The 25,502-nt window shown below is 36.4% G+C and overlaps 1 protein-coding gene across 4 annotated transcripts; it reads left to right on the top strand.

Moving 5' to 3' along the window:
* On the top strand, nt 1–24,917 carry tacr1a (tachykinin receptor 1a; the record flags this gene model as incomplete). Of its 4 annotated transcripts, XM_082170770.1 has the most annotated exons (6): nt 1–700; nt 8,175–8,369; nt 21,066–21,216; nt 23,150–23,173; nt 23,270–23,346; nt 23,667–24,917. In XM_082170770.1, the coding sequence occupies exons 1-6, from the start codon at nt 294–296 to the stop codon at nt 23,980–23,982; spliced, it is 1,170 nt and encodes a 389-aa protein (XP_082026896.1). In that variant the 5' UTR covers nt 1–293. The 4 variants fall into 4 exon arrangements, with proteins under 4 accessions (XP_082026896.1, XP_082026895.1, XP_082026897.1 ...); XM_082170769.1 differs by having other exon boundaries at nt 23,150–23,346; XM_082170771.1 differs by lacking the exon at nt 23,667–24,917 and having other exon boundaries at nt 23,150–23,350.
* Nucleotides 24,918–25,502: the final 585 nt, after the last annotated feature.

Raw genomic sequence — 25,502 nt, 5'->3', positions numbered from 1 at the left:
GTAGTGAGGTGTGTGTAACCAAGAGCTAAAATTGGTTTCGTGATGAGGAAAAGTGAAGGAACAATCCATTGCGATCTGTTCTGCTGTCTTGTTTGAAGGAACAAAGGGATCATCTTCCCTTATCAGAGAAGACAATTGAAGAATACTGTTCGGAACACCATTTGCGCCAGTAAACTCAACAATTTGACCTTTTTCTCGAAAGGGAACATGGTCGATTTAACATTAATACGACATCCAGCATAAAAGAAAATAAACAATATATTTAAATCTCATTTAACATTTTCCCGACAGGAATGGATTCGCTCATCACTTCCAATGACTCCCAAAGTAACTGGACAAACAACTACATCGAACAAAATGAAACCGAGATATACTGGAACCAGTTTGTGCAACCTGCTTGGAGGATAGTGCTCTGGGCAGTGGCTTACAGCACAATTGTCATTGTCTCCGTGGTGGGCAATATTACGGTAATATGGATCATTTTGGCGCACAAACGAATGAGAACCGTTACGAACTATTTCCTTGTGAACTTGGCGTTCGCTGAAGCGTCAATGTCCGCATTCAACACCGTTATAAACTTTGTTTACTCCGTGCACAACGAGTGGTATTTCGGACTCTATTATTGCCGATTCCACAACTTCTTTCCTATAGCCGCCGTCTTCGCTTCCATATATTCAATGAGCGCAATTGCGCTCGACAGGTAAGTTCCTTCATTCCCATTCACACAATGACACGCGCATGACATTGGGTTTCTTGTTGACTGGCTGTGCTTGTGCCTGTTCTGTCGTTGTACAAAATGTACAACATATAAATGACGCTATATTAAATAAATGTGTTAAAAATGTAGGCTAAATTACTTTTTCGTATAACTGCATGCATACCCATTACAAAAACTATCATATTTTCCTCCTGATTGTACAATATAACAGTGGTAATTTCTTGTGAGCCACTCCGTCTAGGAGGGTCTAATTTTATATTCAGTTCAATAGTTTTTACTCCACAAATCTAAAAACATTATAGACATAGTACAATACGCCACAGATCACTATTATCTAGAAACTAAATCAGATCAATTAACCTAAAATCGAGTTATTTCGAATGACTAAATCCTTAAATGATGATGAAATGACAATTAAAAAAGAAAAAAGAAGACCATAGCCATTGATCAAATGTATTGAGATGAGATTTTGTGCCATCTTTGTTCGAGAGAGAGAGAGAGAGAGAGAGAGAGAGAGAGATGGAGAGAGAGAGATAGGGAGAGAGAGAGGGGGCGGGGGTGTTCTGTCAAGGGTTCATGGCATAATTTTATAGATTTAGTTTTAATTAATTAAGTTTAAATTTTATGAATTAAAGAGCTCGCAAACATAGCCCACAGTACTTTATCAGTAAAAATGGAATAACATGCTGTAATGGATTAATGAAAAGTAATATGCAAATGATTTAAGACATTTCTCCATATAAAACCATTTGGCATAAATGGCTCTTTTAAATTGAGTGTATAAGGTTCCTATATTAAACCCCATTGGACCTTTTTTCTAAGAGTGTACCGTACTTTTGCCAGAAACTATGGTTACAATGGATATGTAGTTGCTAATGTAATAACATTTAGCAATGTTCAGCTCTGCCTTCACAATGTGAACACAAGTGTAAAATTGTAGCCCTTTTCATGTCTATATTAGAAATGATCACAGCATAGATGGCAGAGGTCATATGTCTGTGATGTCATATGATAGATGATGGTTATTTGTCATCCCACTCATAGCCTACCATAGTCATCATTTAGAAACCCTAATTGCTTTAGTGTTTGTGTTGTTGAGAGGTGATTGTGTCTGCTTTGTTTCTTCATTCATCAGCTGCCATGTCTAGCAACATAAGGAATTATTCACAAGAAGTTCCAGATTTCAGTTAATGTCTGACCTTTCATAACACTGTTCTAATTATAAGATATCATGTTTCTAACCTTTTGACACAGCACAGATAATATTCAAAAAACATGCCATTTATCTACATGCAGAAACATGAACTTCTTTCAAATTCTATTACCTGAGAGACCTGTAGTGGAGATGGAGGGCATGGCTTCTTGTGAAGACTGCACTGTGTGTGTTCAGGTCCATCCAGAGGAAATACTTGTCGCACTGATGGGTTATTTATCTTAGAAAGATTTCTTTTGGGGGGAAAAAAAAGCAAGCCAAGATTACATTCTCTGAAGACAAATTTTGAAGCATACACAGCAAATGAATCATGGGTTTACAAACAAATAACTTAGAGCAATTCCTATAAAGAAGACATTTACAGAGTCTAGAGCTTTTCATTAAGCACTCAAAGTAGTTCTAGGAGTAGTATAATTCTGTAGAATTCGAGCATGTTTTATCTTCAGCCAGTTTTAAGTGATTTCTTCTGTCATGCAGTGATGTGATTATTATCAACTAATGGGCAATATGAGGTTGGAAAATTTAATTATGCCTAAAGATGTAACGTAGTAGTAAAATTTAATTAGAATTCTTAGAATGCTTGCTGCTGACAAACCTCAAATTATTTTATATTAAGTCAGAGTTAAAATTCGCCCTATCCCTTTTTATCTAAATGCATTTTATTGATCATATTGTGATCATCCAACAATTCATTCATATATTTCATTTTTTTAATAATTTTTTTACCTCGTATTTTTTAATCAAAATGTTATAACTCGATCTACGGTAAAAATGACAGAATTCTCTCTGGTGATTGTTCTTTAACCCTTTAGTCTGCTTAAACCCCGCCCCTTTCTTACAATTGGCTACAAGTTCATAATCAGATCTGCCTCCATCCAATCAACAACCAGGCAGAACCCCAGATGTCCCTGCCCTACATTTTTTTATTTTTAATATTCAGTTTCACTCGGATGTACGTCACAATACAGACAAAAGATCTGTCTATTTCATTACGACTTTAAGAAAGTCAAGACGAAAGGCACAATAACAAAGCCGTTATATAAGTTTTAGAAAAGTACATACTCACAGGTCACTTTGTTATGTACACCTTGCTAGAACTGGGTTTGAATCCCTTTTGACTTCAGAATTGCCTTAATTCTTTTAATGCCTTAATAGATTCAACAAGGTGCTGGAAACATTCCTCACAGATTTTGGTCCATATTGACATGATCGCATCACGCAGTTGCAGCAGATTTGTCGGCTGCACATCCATGATGCAAATATCCCATTCCCCCACATTTCAAAGGTGCTTTGTTGTTTACGACAAATTCTGACCCGACCATCTGAATGTCGTGGCAGAAATTGAGACTGATCAGAGCAGGCAACGTTTTTCCAATCTTCTACTGTCCAATTTTGGTGAGCCTGTGTGAATTGTAGCCTCAATTTCCTGTTCTTATTTGAGTTTATGTTGCCTTTCTATCAGCTCGAACCATTCTCTGACCTCTGGCATCAACAAGGGCATTTTCGCCAACAGAATTGTCGTTCACAGGATATCTTCTCTTTTTCTGAACATTCTCTGTAAACCTTAGCGATGGTTTTGCGTGAAATCCCAGTTTATCAGCAGTTTCTGAAGTACCAGCCCATCTGGCACCAACAACCATGCCATGTTCATAGTCACTTAAATCATCTTTCTTTCCCATTCTGATGCAGTTCATCTTGACCATGTGAGGGATATATGGTATATATATACTCAGGGATATTGAGTTCATCTTGTCTCAATCAGCTTTTCAGTTGTCGGGGCACTGATCAGGGAGTTGGCCATTTTAAGGGTTATCTCAATTGTATAATCCTATGCACTGAAAAGTTTGCTCCCTAAAAAGTCAAGAGAGTTGACTCTCTTGAAAAAAGTGAAAACCAGGGATCATCAATGCTCACCATGTTCCCTTAATGGAAGTTCTGAAGCGTAAATCATAAATCACTGAGCCAACTCTCTATACACGTAATGACATGCGATAGATGTTTTTAAAAATACAAACCATTTTTTATTATATTTCAGCATAAACATACATCACTAGACAGGTAATGAACATAATCTAGCTAACATTTATAGTTTATTTACAGTTGAAACATTGCATGTATACGAAACAAGTAATGTATTTATCATAATGTACTTTAAATAACAATTTAGGATAATGTCAGAAAGAAATCAGTTCTGATGTTGTTCATAAGTACCAGTAGTGATGTTGTACAATGAGGACGTTGTCATGTCACCGGAAAACAATTGTGTAGTGAGCCAGGGTCCTTACTGTCCAGTGCCCGAATTCGTGTACACAATACTGATTCACGACCTAGGGAAGCTAGAGCTGCTGAGACGCACCCCATGTCTACATGCCTAAATGCATTGAGTTGCTGCCATGTGATTGGCAGATTAGATATTTGCGTTAACAAGCAGTTGAACAGGTGTTAATAAATTATATTTATATTTTTAAAATGTATTTACATGGATTTTACTTCTTATTTTGCATTACTGTGTATATTAAAATCATTCAGTAAAACCCAGTTATAAATAATTATTGCAAAATACAAATTCTCCTACGCACTTTGTCTGATGTGTTTTGCATGCCCAGATTTCAGCTCTGTTGCTCTGGTTGAGTCATTGTTGCTTTGTTAACACATGCGGACGGGTGTACATTCACAAACAGCAGCAGGGCTGTCACCTCTGTGCAGACAGATCACTTGGGCTAAACTGCAGTGTGTGACATAATTGTGTTACACGCTTTAGTAGCAACAAACCATTGCCTCTTTGTCCAAATATAACATCTCACATATCAACTGTTTTTACTTTTCATTTCTTGCATTTAAACACATGTAGACTGATAAGCACACACACCTCAAAGTCAAGCTGTGGCGGCATGCTAAAGAGCATTTGTGTGCTGGTGGGACGGCACATGGATCAGAGGCTCAAACTGTCATGTGTGGCAGGAATAGGATTCCTCATAAAATTACAGGACTAAAGCTAAATTTGAAGGAAGAGCACTGCAAGCATCAAATTGTGTAAGCACACTGTCCATCTCCGCTCGCTCTAGAATGTTGTCGTTATTGATTTAGCCCTGCCGCTGCTCAGACCGATGATCTGTTTCCCTGAGCTCCACTTATGTCAAACAGATGTACTTCAGTGTATGGGTGCTGTGTCTGACCTCTTCACCTGCTGGAGAGTGTGCCATGAGTTCATTGTCAGTTCCTCATTTACTCACTCATCTTTTCTGGCACTGTATGCGATAATGGTGTCCTTCAGGGCATTACTTCATTTTTTTGGGATATCACGTGTAAGCTTAAGTGTGTGCGCCTGGTGGTGGTTCAGCTGTAAGCTTTTCCCATTATCAGTGGAGTGGAAGTTCTCTCATTTGACTAAATTATGAATTTTAAATTGACGTTTATTTCTTTGATGTTTTATTTTTATGCGATTTCAAATATCAATAGTTCACCCGGAAATGAACATGTTATATTCATTTACTCGCCCATATTTTTCTAAACCTGTATGAACAAAAAAAAAATCTGTCAATCTGGAGATCTGTCAAACTCCAAAAATGACAAAACGGCACCATAAAAGCCTCATAAAAGATGGTCTGGTAATTGTTCCCCCCTGCCAAAAGCTCTAAAAATGCATGTCAAAAGTCACATTGACTGCAAAAATGACACATTAAAACTATTATTTGCTAGATACCATGGGCTTTTGCATGTGACAAAACCAAATATGATTGGTGTCAGTGGTGTCAAAATTAATTTAGTGCTACAGCAGAAGAATTCCAGTGAAGAACAATAGATTTTAGTCTGTTCTTCACACTTAGTTTTTTCACAATGCTTATATGGTGCTTTTTTTGTCATTTTGGAACTTGAACTAATCTTTCTCCTTTCACTTTTATCATAGAGCAGGCAATATCCTGCATGTGCTTATAATAAAAGTGAAAGATTCGCATTCATATTCACTTATTTGTGTTCCACAGAAGAAAGAAAGTCATATGGTTTTAGAACAACATAAGGGTGAGTAAAAGATGACAGATTTTACATTATTTCAATGTGACATTGGTATTCTTAACAACAACAAAAATATTCTGTGTGCATAACAATCCATGCAGGGACTCAGAATTTGCACAGAAGAAAAACAATTGTCTGACGCAGCTGCCTAACAATTGGCCTGAACCTATAATTTATTAAAATAAATTGATCATTATTCAGGCTGTGAATCTAAAAGACAGCTACGAATATTAAGACTATAGGGCATTCCAGGAAGTTGGAGACTAATTAAAAAAATTATAATAAGGAGAAGGAAATAATTTTTTTATTGGTCGGAAAAGTTTGTTCCTCAAAACTATCTGCACAAACCAGATAGAGACTTATTAATGAAGTCACTGAGAGGCTAGTTGTCACTTTGAAGGACATAGTCAATTTTCCCAATAATGGGATTAAAAGTGAACCAGTCAACCGTATCAAGAGCTCTGCTTAACATTGGCTCACATGGAAGGACGTCACAAAAGACACCATTACTGCCATGCCTGAAGTTTAACCAATAGGTTTCATTAACAATTATTATATTTTATTAATTGTGAAGATTGGTTTCTACAATTTACTAGACAACATAATCACTCGAATAAGAATCGCTTCTCCGTTCTAAACCCTATCACTCTCGAACACAAAAAAGTTAAATGGGATTCTATAGAATTAGGGTTCTTGACTCAGTTTTAAAGAACCATTTGCAATAAAGTTCTATATAAGGATAAATGTATTAAATAATTGTTTAACAGTTATTTTTTCTATTGATAACGTATGTTTACAAGCTGTTTAATTAATAAAATCGAATTAAAAAATAATTCAAACAAAATCAATAAATGATCTCATGATAGGAACCCCTAAAATATGAAGCTTCTGAAAGAAACCTTTAAGGTTCTGTATAGAATCTTTTCTTCTGAGCGTGTAGTAGAGACCACACATTTTGTTTTCAGAATTCAGAATGGGAGTCTTTATATTTTTTCAAGGCATTGTATGTGGCTAAAACCACAAGAAAAATGCACACCAGACAGATTCTAAGGAAAACAAAGAAATGTCTGACAAAGCCTGACCTTCAATACCATCACACAGTCTGAAAGTGGTACATGAAGTCCTGCATGGTTTTTCTCAATTCCTGCCACAAGAGAATATTCACTGCCCATATAACTGATAACTGGAACAGATCCTATGTATTATTGCAGAGCTCATTTTATCACAATGATACATTATAGCACAAACCCCAAACTAATAACCGCACAAATCCACTATTGTACTCCATATTTGAATGCTGTGTGTGGGGGATTTACTGTCTGAGCTTCATTCCATTTTATAATGATACAGCTCCATATTGGAGCAAATGATTTAAGAGGATTTATCTTTGATACCACTGAGATCTGCTGGACGGAGACGTGTGTGTGTACGTGATGAAGTCACTGATGTGTTGACTGCTTAAATTGTTCAGCGTGCAGAGCAGCATCTCTTGCTTTCACAGCTCGAGCTGCAACGTATGAATGAAGATCACAGTGGGAAAATAAGTGTGGTTATAAATAAGAGTGAATGTGTGCTGAGAGCCAAATCCACAAGCAGACAGGTTGTCTTCATTTAAACAACCAAGGTTTTCTATACTCTTAGAAAAAAAGATTCTACCTTAAACGGTTCTGTCAGGCGCTTCATTTATAGAGCATTTTAGGAGTTCCCATCATGGGATCATTTTATGAATTTTGTTTTGAATTCTGAATTTTCAAATCAGTTTTAGATTTAATTAAATATTATGAATTAAATGTTATCACTATAGAAAAAAATGTAAATGACCCATTAAATATGAAAGTATTATGCAATCATTTAAGACATTTCTCCTTATATAAAACCTTTTTAGCAAAAAGCGTTCTTTAAGATTGAGTCAAGAACCCTAGGGTTCTATAGATCCCAATTGAACCTTTTTTTAAGAGTGTGAGGAACACTTAGAACACACAATATTTACTGAACCACTAAAGTATGGGCATTAATTTGTAAAAAAAAATCAATTAAAAAAAAATCATAATTTGGTTAATTTTGAATATTCACAATTAATTTTTATGAATTAAATAATAGTTCATTTTAAGTTCAACTGGAAATAAGCTTAAAGTAAAAAAAAATATAAAAAAAAAGATTGGTAAAAATAAATACCTCAGTATACAATAGATGTGGTGCTTTCAGCACATCTGTCTTGTTCTTCCACAGATATATGGCCATCATTCATCCCCTGAAGCAGAGGATGTCTGCAACTCAGACCAAGGTGGTCATCGGGGTCATCTGGGTTCTGGCTTTTCTGCTGGCCTTCCCCCAGTATTACTACTCTGACACGGACCAGCTGCCAGGCAGGGTGGTCTGCTACATTGACTGGCCTGAATACACTCTCCTGGACTTCAAAAAGATGTAAGCATCTCACTTTTAACTAATCAACATACTTATCGCCCATGCTGCCTTTAGCTGATATTGGAAAATATTTAGGTTTAATATGTGCTTCAGAGATTTATGGCTGTAGGTGCACACTCAGAGAATTTCTTTTTCAGATCGAATTTCACCAACGTTTCCGGATATTGCTGGAAATATTACCTTTATGACTCTCTAATTTGGAGTAATCAAAAATCAGTGCTGCTTTCCCCCTAAGTGTTTACTTATATAACAACAGAGAGGAGCTTCATTAAAGAAAACTTTAAACACAGGAAAGTCATGGTCCTAAGAGAGAGTAAAGGAAAAAGTGCAAGGCTATTAAAGCAAACATAATTGGAAATCTTGCCCAAGGGTAAATACAATGACTTTACAAGAGCATACGCTAATGACTATTACTCCTCCGAACGGTGGGGTATACTCTCAGAAAGTTGGCTTGTATTCAGATTGACATTAATCTGAAGTGCTGAGGTCTAATGTAATGTGCTGTGAAAATGGTGCACAAAGCTGTCGTCCGGTAGGGTTCAAGTCCAGCGGGTCCATTAGAAGCCGAGATCATTCGGCAAAGAGTTTTCATGGGCGTCATGCACTTTGTTTTAAAATGTGGTCAGGACAGTTGTGGTGGGGAGGGGGAGGGGGAGGGGAGGGGGAGGGGGGGGGATGCACAGATGTGCCTGTTATGATGTCACAAATCCGCTTAGCTCACGAAATACGATTATACACAAATAACTCCGCTAAACAGAGAACTGTTTTGATAAATAGTGCATGTGATGTACTGATTTAGATATCAGGTATACTGTGGAGTATTTGCTCATTTCCAAGTTAAAACTGAAAAGTTAATTGAGATTAGAAATATGTAAATGTAATTTTAACAGCTCTTTTGATAGATTATTGCAATCGAAACGTGATAGATTAGAGCGTGTGTCTGAGAACTGTGTGCCGGAGAGAACATTGACGCCGCCACTTAGTTATAAACAACTACAATGAGCACTTAGCAAAACAATAACAATTTCCAGCACTGGATTATTACTCATTGTAACACACTAAAACTAAATAAAAACTTCTGCTCAACAATTAGAGATTCTTCTTCTTTTAGATATATTTGCAGAGAAAGACACCATACAAAAGTGGTGTTACTATCATTTATCACCACTGCTTTAAAAGCCTCGTTCCTCTTTCTCATTCTCTCTTCTGTCTCTTTGTTAGATCATCTCTGTACATTTCAATCCCTCGTTTCTGCCTCTCACTCATATTCTGTTTTGTACTACATTTATAACTTTCTGGTGTACTTGTTATATTCCTCCTACTCTCTGCCTTTACTGCGGTGAGTGAGAAGTGCTAGTCCTTCTGTGTTAGTTAGTGAAGGAGTCAGCTTTCTAAGGCACCAGAGAAGTTCCCTTAAGCACCCCAACATCTCTCTCTCTCATCTCTCTCTCTCTCTCACGAAAACTCTCACATTTCCTATCATCTCGCTTCTTCCATTACCGTGTCTTTCACACCAGTTGAGATGAGACCTTTTTGCTGGTGTTTCTAACAAGGAAGCTAACACATCCATTTTTGTACCGTACAACATATTTTTCTATAATTCCCAATTCACAAACTGCAAGGAACATTTATGATTCTTACCCCCGGTTTCACAGACAAGGCTTAAGCATAGTCCCAGACTAATATACATGTTTGAGATGTTTTAACTGAAAGCAACTTACACTGACATATCTTAAAATATGTCACTGCCATTGTTTTGTCACAAGATTCACACTAGTAATGTTTTTTGTTTTTTTTCACGTTTATGAAAGCTACAAATGTAGCCTAATACTGGCTAAATCTAAGTGAAACCAGACCTAAATCTCTATTGTTGTCTCATTTTACACTAAAAATATTCTTAAACTGTTAGCTGTCCCTTTTTTGACCTTCCTGGATCTGAACTTAAAGTTGTAATTCATGAATGCTTTGGAATACAGACCTAAGACTGGTCTCTTTTTTTAAATAAGACACTGGACTTATTATATTAGTAAAAACACTTAAAAACTGAAATTGTAAACAAGTTGTAGAAGTTTTCTTACTGTAAAGCAAATGTACTGAACTAAAAAAAAAATAATGTGTGAAATAAAACATGTTTAGTTCAGTACATTTGGATATTTGGACCACTGAGAGATCTGAAGTTGATATCACAAAATTTGAGCCTGCCTAAAGGATTGAGATGACTATGTCCATGGTAATACAATATCCAATTTCAAAATGGTCTCCCAGGATGAATTTTGAGTGTTTAAGCTTTTAAATGACAGGCCTACCTAATTTATGATGATTAGTCAAATATGTGATAGGCAAAAAGGCAATAAAAAGCATTGCAAGTCTCTCACTACTAGGCCACTGAGAGGTAACAGGCTATAACAAGATACATTTACTTGAGAAGCAATATCGTGTAAAGATAATAAGACCGCGTTTACACGGAGGTATGAACTTGGACGAAAAGTAGACGTTACTGCTTTTGCTCATTCACCATGGTCAAATTAATGTATAATGAATGTATACACAAACACGCAAAACACCCCACAATACATCTGAAAGAAAAACGCATTATGTTTAATATGGATAATTAAACTAGTTATGTAATAATTCTAAAATAATTATTTAGGTCAAAAGGATTCATGCGTCAAATTTACAGAAAAAGAATCACATCCGGTTGTGCAGTTGCGTACAGTCTATCCGCTCAAATCTAGTCTATCAGTTCAAATATTTCAAGGTACCCTATAAGCTCACATTGGATACGAAAACTGAGCATCTCGCATAAGGTCAGAACTCCATACAGCTCCCATACTATTCTCCATTGGAAATGAATAACATCCTGTCTGTTGTTTGTCAGGGATGGTGAAAAGTCGGCTTATAGGCTCAACCGTCCTGAAACTGCAGCCACCCACATTATCCTTTTCATTCCATTCCATTCATGCAAAAGTGATGTATTTTAAATAAGAGGAGAGTGTCTCGACAAAATCCAAACACAAGTGGTCACATGAGACGCATTTGAAATGCATGTTAATACTAGGTGGAAATATTAATGCGTCTCGACTGACCACTTGTGATTGGCGCCGATAACCCATCTTAAAACCAGATGTAAACTTGCACTTGTTTACAGGAATACATGTTGTAGTAGATTTATTTTTCTTAACTCTTCTAGTTTTTTTGTGAGGATAAACATCACAAAATATTGTTAGATTTATGCATAAAAAAAATTATAACACTCCATTGAGGTGTTATAGTAGATTTGGGAGGAAAAAACTTTTCTGGGAGTAAATAAGACTCAGTTGGGAAAGCCTGCCTCCTCAGACTGACATCAGAGGTTTTTCAATAATTTATAGAAAATGTAATTTATAATTTGATATACCTACCCTTCATTCGTCCAGTTAAGCTGGAAAAAATTATTAATAGTAAGGTCTAATTGGTGCACATTCTTTAGAAAATGTTTCAGAGTTAGACATTGAGGTATTTCTAAACTAAAAACCAGGCCAGAAAAAAAAAGAAAAAAATATTGTGCAATGTATACCAGTAACTTCTAGCAGCATCACTGATCTCACAACCATGCAAGAAGTAAAAACAGAACACAAACATCTTCAGAGCCACATGAGATTGGATGCACTCAGCAGGAGAACAAACTGTCTTCAGCACTGTACGCTGTGTGCCATTCATCAACACCAGCTTAAAGATTAGACTCATAATACACTCATAATACTGCAGTCTTCTTGTTTGTCTTAAATTAGATAGGCCTACTTTCTTCAGACCTTCACACACATTTCACACACCTAAATAAAGTCTATACACAGTTTGTGTATTGATTGTAAATATCAAATTCATTCAATGAAAATAAATCCCCTCATATTCAAATGCTCTTTTGTAAAACTACTTTTTGAGTGCCATTGCCATCCAGTCAGCAACGGATAGCATGTCTGAATGGATGTAGCACTTATTATTTTCATAATGAAGCCATAATGACTAGTACAGATGATGGGTTAAGTGCGCCAAACTGAGATGAGACCCGTCTCACGTTAACATAATAGATATGTCTGATTAGAAATGACATCAGGTCTGTTTTACAGTCCTTGAATTTGTTTTGAAGTGTTGGACAACGCACTGTCTCGCTCTTATTCATGGCTTTGCCGTGCTGGGAGTTATAATAGACTGCAGACACATGCCAGAGTATAAATAGTCCGCTGTGTTATGAAAGCTCACATGCGACATACCTGACATGAGCTCACATGCTTATGTTTAAGTGCTGACAAATTATCTGTATGCTACTCAAATAACATTCACACACGTTTACATACAGTATACTTTTGCTCTCACATACATGCAGACCACCCAGAGGAAATATTTTTTTGCTTAGAGAAAGACTTAATGGTTATGTTTCATTTAAAGTCACCATGAAATGGGACAACCACATACATGAGACCACAACGTTCCAATGGTCCAATTAATTCCCGATGGACAAAATCACGTCCCGTCCTAATTTTTTTCTTGTTCGAGAAGACGTTTCACTTGGATATACAGTACGTCACAATAGGGAAGAAAACTTCAGTTTCAAGCAGACTTTAAAAGGATTGTCTACCTCAAGAATTCTGTCATCTTTTACTCACCCCCATGTCTGTCCAAACTTGTATGACTTTTCAATATATAATACATATATTTTGAAGAAAGTTGGGCTCCAAACAACATCAGATCCCGTTGTACGTCTGCACGATTGATTAAAAAAAATCGGAATCGTGATATGGCTTGGTGCGATTGAATTAATATGTGTTGCGTGTTTCAGAGTGAAGCGTGGCACTGTGTTCATTTAGATGAGCATCTCGATTTGCATTAAATGCTGCTCCACACAAACTAATCTCTAAGTTTGAGTCGCTTCCAACTTTGGGTCGCTTATAACGTGCGTCTGGAAACACAACATGCATGAACCATCTTCTCAAACTTGTAATGAGAAGCGCTTATAAACCGGCTGTCAAGAAAAGAAAAGCTTTAAAGGCTACCTGTGGTTTTCTGTCCAAAAATAAAAAGCTTGAAAGTTTTCAAATGAAGAAATTAATACAATCCAGAAATATCACTATTGTAATTTTATAGTTAAATGATTATTATTCATTTATACTCATTTTTTTATTTTACAGTGAAATATTACAATAGTAATATTTCTATTTAGTAATAATTTTAATAATAATATTTTTTTTTCATTGTTAATAGTCATGTCCATCAGATTTTATTTGGCCAAATTGTGCACAGCAAACCTGGAGCATCGCATTAAACTGCATTTTAAATCACTATTTTATATACTGAAAATTCTGAAACCATTTTCAGAATATGTTCTTTAGTGTTCCATAGAAGAAAGTTTAGAACCACATGAGAGTGAGAAAATTATGGTAGAATTCCAGACAGAATAACCATACTTTTAAGCAAAAGTCTTCAATTTGATCTCACTGCTGTTTAGGAGAAACAACCAGGGTTTTAAAGAGATTGAATCGCATACTCTAACAGGAGAGTTGAGGTGCGGGCCAGCATTACACTGCCTATCATTATCCCCCATAACCCTATTCATCTTCTAGAATAGATAAACAGCCAGACTTAATACTGCAAAAGCGCACTTACACAGAGGCAGTTTTACACACACAGACTTACTTACATAGCCCAGCTAAGGTAAATATCACGTTATAATAAATCAAATAAAATAAATAAAAATTCAGTGTGACTACAAAAAATGCAGAGATGTATGATGTTATCTCAGCAGCCTTTCATCGTGTTCTCTGGCTCTGTTTGATAGCGGGTCACAGATAACACATTCTCCACCATACTCACCTCAATTGACAGCTCACTAACAGCATGTGGCCAGTCTGTTACAGTTTGCTTAGCCTGGAACTTTTTGGGCGACCCACAGGCTTCATCTCTCTCTCCCTCCGTCTCTTTCTTTCTCCTTCTCAGCTCTTGCGAGAAAAGGGGGAAATTGAGCTCTCCTCGGTCTGGATTCTGACAGGGTGCTCTCTGTGCAGCACTGATTTCAGCAAATTGCCATGAAACTCACATTTTACAGTAGAACTCACAGTGCAGTTAGCCATGTTTTAATGTACAAATATCAACTAATATGAAATATTAATGAGAACTCATATAGCTGAAAAAAGTCACATTCAGTTGTCATTCGAAAGGAGAGATCCACAGAAGGTGCAATTATGCAAAAAAAAAAAAAAAAAAAAAAAAGGGCAATTAATTACACATGTATGAAATGATAAAATAAAGTTTTTAAAGTATCTTTTGTTGATGCAGCCATTACTTCAGTCTTCAGTTTTACATGATCCTTCAGAAATCATTATAATATGCATATATGCTGCTCAAGAGACATTTATTACTATTATTAATATCAGTTGTGCTGCTTAGTATTTTTATGGAAACCAGGATAATTCTTTTCAGGATTCTTTGATGAATAGAAAGTAAAAAAAAAACAGCATTTATTTTAAATCGACTTTTTGTAACATTTTTAAAGTTTTAAAATTTTTCTTTACACTTTCTTTAGCATTTGTTTTCTCCCTACAAACATTAATAATGTAATGTCTAGAACACAAATTACACCATAATAAATGTTTTAAAAATAACATTTTATTACTCTCAAAATACTCTTATTAACCAATTTTATTATGCTAATTTATTGTTTAACATTATTTTTATTAATTTTTTGAAATAAAAATATCATAAAAATTAAAGCATTTAAAGAGAACCAACAAACAATTAAACTATTAAAATAGCTCAATTCAACAATTTCCATATAACAAAAATAAAGTTATTTCAAAGAATGCATATTTCTTTAGACTAAAAAATTCACCACCCCATCTACACCATTGGCCACATTATTTTTGTCACAAAGTAATTTGGGAAATTCCATAATTGGTCAAGCATTTGGTGGTAGCAATATGATGTAAAGCAACACTAAATAAGGTATAATCACTCCTTCGGACACATGTAAACCATATCAGATGTTCCAGTCTCTCTCCCTTCCTGTTTTTCCGATATTTGACCGACGTGTCCAAATCTTGAAAGAACATTTTCAAAGATTGTTTTTGCAAATGTTCCCCTCAAGCTGAGATGCAGTGGAGTTTTAGTGGAGACGTTAGAAGACATGCAGAGGTGAGAATGAGAAAACACAGCCTTTATTTGTTTTATAATTAGGTTTCCATCTGGTATAGTCACATTGCAAACTTTGACCAAATCCTGGGCTTGTTTTAAATGAAATAACTGCTAATTTCTCCCTCCACTGCAAATGTCCTCCACTATTAGCTGAGGCTGTTTCTTGGATGGCAAAACCACATAGATTGTATTTAAAGCATTCTACCCTAGGCATTAGTTCTATCTGTTCAAAAAGCAAATGTTATTTTATCATAGTCCATAACCACAGACACATTGTGATGTTCTTTATGATCCATTTCCCTAAATTTGGTGGTGGAACTTGTATTTTACATATCATTAGTGAGCTACTGCTGCATGAAAGTCCCTCACACTGTTCACTCATGGTAATAAACAGACACTCTGAAAGTGGAAACCAATTTGGAAGTGTGATGCTGCGTGAGACATCGCTTCTAACTGGCAGCCTTTTTCTCCAACACAGTTCTGTCAGACACTTTGTCATAGCGCAAGTAAAACAATTCTTGACTTTGACGCTGAAAGGAATCAGTCTGGCTGGCATATTGCTGCATCTCTTCATTACCTCTGACTGTGAATTGTCCAGTTGTTCTGACATATGGCATTCTAATTTACTCAATAACTTAAGACCACAATTCACCACTTAACTACTATAATATTTCATACAGGAACTGCTCAATTTTGTTGATGAAATTTCCACAGCCACAGATGAAAAATCACTTTCTCTCTGGAATTTGACCTTGCTAGTCTGAATACGTGGCATCAGAATGAGTGTTATGAGGAGGATGGGGCAAGATGGGTCGGTTGTGCTGTCATTATTTGGCACAACCATAGCTCATTAATAATCATTTGCTCAATTTTTTTGTCGTTAGGTAATCTTAAACCATCCAGCAGCCGCATTACGTAATTGATAATTATGAGCCAAAACTTTGTACAATTCAACTATGTACTAAATTGATGTTCTGTGCAGATGTGCTTGATTTTGTATGACCTTGTAGTCATTCTAGAGATATATGTATTACAAAGCAAATGTTACATTTGCTTGGATATAGCTTTAAATATTAATTAACTGATTGAATAGATTAAATCTGTATAGTTAAGAGTTCATTTGAGAGTTTGAGAGATATTTTGATTAATGTTTTAACCTTTTTTGTTCATACAATGAAAGCCAAAGGGGTCCAAATCAGCATAATTGTCACGGGTGAGGTGGTTGCGATATAGTGCACGACAAAGGAGATATAGGATTCTTTTAGTCAACACTAAGAACAGAAAACAAACCACCACTAGTCTCTGATAACAATATGTATAAGACCAGGAACAGGGAGAAACAGAGGGCTTAAATACACAGAGGGAAACGAGAAACAGCTGGGACAAATTAACTCAATGACAGTAACCATATAACTAACAAGATACAGCTGAACCAATTGAACTAATGGAGGAGTGGCTAGAAACTGAACAATGAACAGGAAGTGAGGGCCAGAGAGGATGATGGGAATTGTAGTGAGGTGGTGACTAACTGGTAACCGTGACAATAATAACCCACCATCTAATTATAAATATAAAACGGTTAGTAAAAAGGCACTATTACCTGTTTTAAGTAGTGATGGCAAAATCGAGGCCTCGTGAACCAATGAAACAGTTGAACCAAATGTGCCATATTGTTTCGAGGCTTCGAATCAATCCGACACCCGTCTCAACGGTGACACCTAGTGGTCACTTGCAGGTGTTGATCTGAAACAACCTTGACGAGCCATTAAAAAAATGTGTTGTTTTTTTATTATTATAATGTTCTAATATGTGAAGCTTGTAACCTATAGGCTCCTCACTGTGCATAATGTTATTTTGGTCATGAAAAATGAATATTAATAAAAGAAATCAAGCCACAATGTCTCACTTTTTTAGAGATTTTTATTCAAAAATATTAATTTATCTGCTGTGGAAGGACTTAGCCTACTTCTTTTTTTACAGATAATTTCTCCAGCCTTTGAAAAAATCCTCTCACAAGGGACACTTGTTGCTTGTCAAATGGCGCATCATGGATGATGTATTGTTGCAGTAGGCTAGCTGCCGATCACAATACACACATCTCACTTTATTTGGGGTTTCTAAATGGAAATGCTCCCACACCACTGATGTACGGCATCTCTTCTGGGGAGCCTCCATTTTATCTATCTATCCAAATCTATCTATATATGAATTGATCTATGTATCTAGATATGTCTCTATAATCTATGTATCTATATATGTATCGATCTATAATATATGTATTTATATATGTATCTGTAATCTATCTATATATGTATCTATCTATTAATCTAGCTGTCTATATATATTTATATCTATGTATCTATTAATGTGTCACTATATGTATACTCTGTCTGTCTCTAGCCTATCAGTCAATGTGTTGTGTAAATTTAAATGTAAGTCTAAATTGCCTATAACTAATCAAATCGCACTATGTCACTATATCACCAAAAATCCGCTATCTCAAAATCAAACTCCTCTCACAAAAACCCACGAGGTCAAAATGCGTTTATTTCACTTTTATACAGATGTGCGATTGTGTGGTCTGTTCCCGACCGTGTCAATCAAACGCTGATTCGGCGGACCACACCTGATGAAACACTAGTGAAACATTCGAGGCTTCGTTTGGTCATAGTCACGTGACATGGGTGTTTCGAATCACGCTTCGGATCAGTGTTTCGACACATCTGCGCTTCGGGATCTCGCAAAGCTTCGGAACGACTGTTTCGCTTCAGCCATCCTTAGTTTTAAGTAACATAGGTTCTGAAACTAGAAAGAGAAATGTTACCCTATCCTAATTAACTGATCATTAGCAGATGCTTCTCTCTGTCTATCTCAGGGTACGTTTACACGACAACAATGCTTAAAACAGATTAGTTTTTCCTTCGAGTTTTCCACGTACAGACGACACCATTGTCAATACAATCCCCATTCACACGGATCCGCGTAAACGACTAAAAATGCTGTATTCTGCTGCCAGGTCATTAGATGGCGATATAAAAACGAATGGACTTAATCAAAATGCTCTAGACATCATAAAACCTTCCCCCTCTCCCCTGTTGTCATCGGCCCTCAAACCAGAAAAGAAAAGAACGTAAAAGACCTGACAGAAAGCGATGTATAAGGATGTAGTGTAACGACGCCCAGTTCCAGGAATGCACCAATGCATGTTTGGCTCGATGTCATGGTGCAAAGGACCCTAGGTTGATTTTACTCCGAACCATCCCTTTAATGTGTCGCCCCGCCCCGATCATCCAGACTGCACTCTGGGATTACTCGATTCAACAGAAACCCGTTTTCAAAAGTTTGCGTTTTCAGGCAACCAAAATGCCGTTGTCGTGTAAATGAAAAGTAAATTTTTTCCGTTGAAAACGGTGTCATGTGAACAGCCCCTCAGTCTCTCACCCTCTCTCGATCACTCTTTTACTCTTTTTCAGTCTCTCGCCTTCTCTTTTAGGCTACTCCTGTTTTCCTGATTGCACTCAACTGCTAGAGAAATGATGAACGAGACATAATCTGTGGTCAGTGTTAGGTGCCTGGACAGCCTTGCTTTACTCATCAGAATTCCTTTGTGCTGTACCTTATTGTGCTGTGTTCCATGGAGAAGCTGTTAGTTAGAGGACGGGGGTGAATGGGGCCAAGTACAATTCTCCTGATGACAGCATTCCACCTGTGTCACTAAGGAGTATGAAACAATGGAAGTATAATTAATCATGGCCTTGTTTTTCAGCTCCCTCATGGAGAGAATCACTGGAAGCAACAATATTACAGAGACCTCTGTGTTGTCTTCAGAGTGGCAGGTGGCATTTCTTATATGAGTATCTCTCAGTCTGGCTCTTAGGTGTTTACTGTCTTAGAGAACATCAGGAACATTTTAGAAAGGATTTTAGCAACATATCTCAAACTGTGTTTGAAATTGTACATTTATGGGAATTTGTCAGTTCCAGCCTCAATTTATTTCTAATTTCTTCTTTCTGACATTGAGTAATTGGCTGTTTAGTTGTCCTAAAAAGGGCTGTGAACATAATATATATTTCGACTAATGTCTCAGTGTTATATATATATGTATATATATATATATATACACATACACATACAATGAAAGTCGATGAGGTACAGTGTTGTTGGACTCCAGCGTTCTTCTGCTTGCATTCTGCAGAAGATAAAAAGTCAAACATGTTTGGAATGATATGAGGGTGAGAAAATGATGACATTTTTAATATTTGGATAAACTATTCCTGAATATCACATAACATGTAATTAATATTCATGAGCCAAAATAGTGACACGACAACCCGCCTTATTCTAACACTCATTCTGTTCACATACATACTTTCATTCATTCCAATTCATTCAGAAAAGTGATTTTTCATCTGTGGATGTGGAAACATTTTTAAGCAGTTCCATTAAAAAAGGAAACACTGTATAGACATTTGGCCATGTTTTTGCAAGTCAGCATGTTTAACACGCATTGTGCATTTTAATACAGTAAGACTGTAAACCGAAGGAAAAAGGCAGTCTATTTCACTTTGTAATTGCTGTTGAGAGATTAATATGGAGTAATATATTCATCTTTGACTTTACATGTCTGACATTCTGCATTTGATTCATGATCTTGGCTCTTTGCCTGAACAAGTGTATTAGGGGTAAGGAATGAACTGTGCCTTGATTTTACAGACAGGCAAAATGACTCAAGTGTGACAGAGATTTGGCAAAGCAAAAATGTTTTGAGAATGGCAAAAAAATAAAAAATACAATTATATATTAGGCTACTATCTGCAGGAGGAATTCACTGAGAATGAATTGCACCTGCTGATAGAGTCATTTATTTGCAAATTCTGTTTGGATTTAGCATCCAGTTTACTAAAGGTATGATTACATTTACATGCATTTGTCAGCCAATTTTTTTCTAATTGAAATAAATAATTTTACAGATCCCCACACGTAACTTAATAAATAAATAAAATACTTATTTATTTGATTTACTTGATTTATTTGCGGCCATAATTTACTAATTTGTTCCCTCATTTTACTCTTCGTCTTGGTTTTGCACTTTTAATATGCAAAGAAATATGAAAGAATATCAAAAATGGGAGATAAAAATAAAACTACATAAATAAATTATCAATTTGCATAATAAAATGGTACAAAAAATTTATAAATTATGTAAAAGTAGATCTATTGAGTCCAATATAAGCACACAAATTTTATATATATATATATATATATAAAAAATTGTATATATACAATATATATATATATATACACAGGGGGCAGCACAAAACCATAGTGGTTAGTTAAACAGGATTTCAGGCAGTTAGTGAATAAGAATGCTGAAATTGGAATTTATTTGAGTTATATTAATATATAAATTCTATCTATCTATCTATCTATCTATCTATCTATCTATCTATCTATCTATCTATCTATCTATCTATCTATCTATCTATCTATCTATCTATCTATCTATCTATCTATCTATCTATCTTTTTGAAGGTACTTTGTGTGTGTAGCAGTGCTGATTTACTTCCTCCCTCTCCTGGTGATGGGCTGTGCTTACCTGGTGGTGGGTTTGACTCTGTGGGCCAGTGAGATCCCAGGAGATTCGTCTGACCGTTACCAAGAGCAGCTGACTGCCAAACGCAAGGTCTTCATCACATCACCCTCTTGTTCCTCCATTTTCCATCATCCTTTAAGCCCACGATGACACTTGCTTACACACACAGTCCAGGTCAGACACTGAACTCAGAGTTAACAGAGCAGACAGAGTTCACACGCAAGGAGAGGAGGGTCAGACATGGCCACATGAAATAATCACTATGAAACTCATCGGTGGGGAGAAGGTCCGTCTGCTTCTTTCATCTGTATTCTGTGTGTGTATGTATGTCTGCCCCATTCACCACACTTGAAGCATGTGAAGTGAAGATAAACCGTTTTCTCTCCACGATCTACTTTACATTCTATCGCTATTGTTTTGCCTTAACATTTTCCTCTTCTTCCTTTCACAAAATATCTTAATCTATTTTCTCAGCACATATTGCTGGTACATACAGCATGATGACACAATGTGACTACCTCGGAGCGCCTGAATGTCCCTGTTTTAGGGTTGAGCCTCATAAACATCAAAGAGTCTGTGACAGTCCGCTGGTGACTGTAGTGATTTGCTACTACATACTCTGGCTTCTGGCAGCGTGTGTCATGGTGGGTTTCATGCTGATTTCAGGCCCACTTCAAGCTGTAAATGGATCAGGAATCTCCAGTGTTGTAGAACAGGAGTAGTTTAAGGAATTTGACCTACCTTTCACAGACCTAGTCCGGACAGGTGCAGCTTATTGACTGCAGTTTAAATACAATAATAAAAAAAGAGAAAAAATTAAATGCATTTGCTGAAAAATATGTTATTTGAAGGTGCACTCAGTAATTCTTTGTTTTTGGTGTTGTATTGGCCAGTATGGGTGACATTTTGGAAGCATGCCGAAACAGCATGGATGCAGCATCACACAAAAGAGGTTACTGATGCCATAGTAGAAATGCATGTTTCCGGAGACAGTTTAAGGTGATGAAACATCAACTTGTATAAAAATTAATGGGAAAAAACGTAACACTGTAGTCCTGCCTTACAGTTAAAAAAGCCAGTTGCCTGTTAGTTCACTCGTGAATTTGCATGGACATTAGCCAAACCAGCCTGTATGTGTAATTAGAGTTAAAGAAGCTAAATTTGTGTTTTAAATACCATTGTTGTCAGATTTTACTCCAGCTTTAAAAAGCGTTATTTAAATGAAACAGTTTTTCATTTAATGAGATGCTAACCATCATGATGCAACTCACTGCATGTGAAATAAAACTTTTAGCTTTTAGGCTACTGATATGACTGTATTCTTTTTATGCGAGTTTACCTCATTTTAAACATAGTTTTCAAAAGAAGTATTTATTTCTTAATGTGCAATTGTTTTTAATGAAAAAAAAAACATTACTGAGTGAACCTTTAAAGCTGTAGCGTGTGGTTTTAGCACCACTAGTAGCACCAATTAGAATTGCAAAAATTCTTAGGTTTCCCAAATACTTTCCTCATCATCCTCAACAAGTAGTAGCACCTAACCTCATGCCGTTATTTGACCCAATGTTTCTGTCAGGTTGCCACAAATGATTACACTTTTTGGGGGAAATCAACCTGCATATGCCTTATTGTCACTTCACATTACAGTAAGCTTGGGAAAACATGTTGGGATCTTGGGAAAACAGAGAAAAATGACCATTAAAATATAATTTGTTAATTTAAGCTGTTTTTGAAATTTGGCTCTTTGAGACATGGCTTCTGCACAATGCATATTTTTAGCTCTCTATTTATTACATTTCATTTTTAATGACATGTTTGCATGCTGTTTGCTGGTGGTGGCTTTGGGCCATTGGACCACCTGAAAGCTAATGTCGAGAAAATGATGTCTGACAGCATTCTGCCAGTTTTCGTACAATGTGGGCAGCATGCAAAACCCAGGAAATCAGCTTGAAGGACAGACACTGTATTTATAGGCATATAGTATAACCAATATTGAAATGTTCTCTTCTTGCCTAACCCTCAGGTGGTGAAGATGATGATTGTGGTGGTATGTACGTTCGCTGTTTGCTGGCTCCCCTATCATGTCTATTTCCTGATTTACCAGTTCTACCCACACCTGTTTGAGCATCCCTTCATTCAGCAGGTCTATCTGACAATAATGTGGCTGGCAATGAGCTCCACTATGTACAATCCCATTATCTACTGCTGCCTCAATGACAGGTAATTTCACCTGGAGTGAAAACACAGTAATTGACGCACACACACAGTCACATCTAGCTCTTTCCAGAGTCGCTGTAATATTTGCTATAATATCATTATTGTTCGAAATGATCCATTTTTGTACCGTAGAATACAGCCCAATGCTGTGATGTATTATTCTCTAATGTATCCCGGTTTTACCGCCTCACTCAGATGCTGAAAATCCATTACAAAAGCCTTTGAAAGACTAAGTAATAATATCCTAAAGTCGGTTTTCACCTTTAAACTCATCTTTATCACATCTGTCTATTCTTCTCCTACATTTTTGCACGCATCCTCAGGTTCCGTGCCGGATTTAAGCAAGCATTCCGCTGCTGTCCATGCGTTCCTGAGGGATCCTACGAGGGTCTAGAGCTGAAGTCCACCCGGTACCTTCAAACCCAGACCAGTTTGTACAGGGCCAGTCGAATGGAGAGCACCGTGTCCTGCGTGACGCAGCCGTGTGAAGATGGCCACAAGGTTACCTTTGGGAGCATCAGAGTGGCTGCTGGGAGGCCGGCAACTCACAGCCCCTCCAATGGCTCGTCCTCTCGCAGTATTTCCAAGACCATGTCGGAGACCTCCAGCTTTTACTCCAGTAATAACCTACAGGAATAAGAGCACAGAAACACAAGATTCAAGCAGGAATGTCGCCATCTTTTGCGGAGATGTAATCGTTTGATAAATCCTCTTAAATTATCCCCCCAGTGTAAATCTTGAGGATTACCTCGAGTGTGTGCAGATGTGTTTTAGCTGGTTGAACACTCAAAGCAAGTGTTTTTCATTTCAAATGATCCATCATCTTTCATTCTTGTCACATTCTATTCATGAGGTGTGATTATGATTAGAGGAACATTTACATAGATTTTTTTGGGTAATGCTTTCTTACCAAAGTTATGTAATTGACATATTGCATTGTGCTGACTTAAATGAGAGCCTGATTTATTGATCCTGCAATCACTGAAGACATTTTAAAAGTTTACATTAATGGATATGTGATGCAGTGGAACAATGAGTCATTATACTGTATATATTGAATATGGCCACTTATATTGGTCTCTACTATAGAAACAGGAATAAGTATAAAAAAAAATTTAAAAAAAATAAAAAAACATTATCTTAATCACCAAGATGGCCCACTTTGCTCAAACGATTGAAGAGATAATTTGAGACCTCACATCATATTGTCACTGCAAGCACATTCTGCCTTCAAAAACTCTAAAATGACTAAGAAAAAAAAAAAACAGAGGGCAGATATTATATTACTGAAAATGTCACGGTAGCTTCATGGTCAGTTAGAGCAATGATCCAGCCTGTGAAATGAACATGAACCATGTCAGTTGTCAATATAAACACCTCCACAGGCAAATTGGAAGGTGTGCCTGGAAACACAAATGCATGGTGGTGAAAGCTCTGATTTTGTGCTGTTCTGAAGAATAGATCTGGGGAAAATGCAGAGAATTTTTATACTAGGTTTTTTTTCCTTTTTTTTTCTGACTGTCTCTTTTTCTTTATTCTCTCACCCCGTTTGCTTAAAAAAAAAAAATATATATATATATATATATATATATATATATATATATATATATATATATATTTTCGTAACTGACCCTTCACTAAGCTTGGTTACTGTTGCCACCTTGGATACTGTTGCTGTTAGACAAGCAGAAAAATGAAACATTGGAAAATGAATTGGAGATGAGCAGCGTGATTATCAGTGAAATGTGCTCATAAAGTGATACAAATTATTCGATTTTATTTTTAAGTAGGCTAAATTTAATTTTGACATCGCAAAGCATATATGCATTTTTTTAAATGATGTAGTGATAAACTGCAGAGACTGCAAGTGAGAATAGAGGCAAAAGCTTCTCAGCTGAAAGCAAAAAGCCTAATTTATAAAGAATGAAAACATTAATAATATTTTTAAAAAACTTGAATGTCTTTAATTTAAAATTAAACAATGGACTGCACTTCCCAAAAGCATCATAAACTTAAGTAAATAGTAAAAAAAAACAAAAAAACACTCTACAATCTATTTTGCTCACGATGCTTTTGGGAAACGCAGCCCGATGATAGATGGACATTTTACTATCCCATGAGGCCACGGGAGAGGATTACACACTTCAGAATCTCGCCGG

The sequence above is a fragment of the Leuciscus leuciscus genome (assembly GCF_965113295.1).
Source record: "Leuciscus leuciscus genome assembly, chromosome: 5".
In the NCBI taxonomy this organism is placed as follows: domain Eukaryota; kingdom Metazoa; phylum Chordata; class Actinopteri; order Cypriniformes; family Leuciscidae; genus Leuciscus; species Leuciscus leuciscus.
Note: the sequence above shows the minus strand (reverse complement) of the source record. Positions and strands in the feature narration are given on the sequence as shown.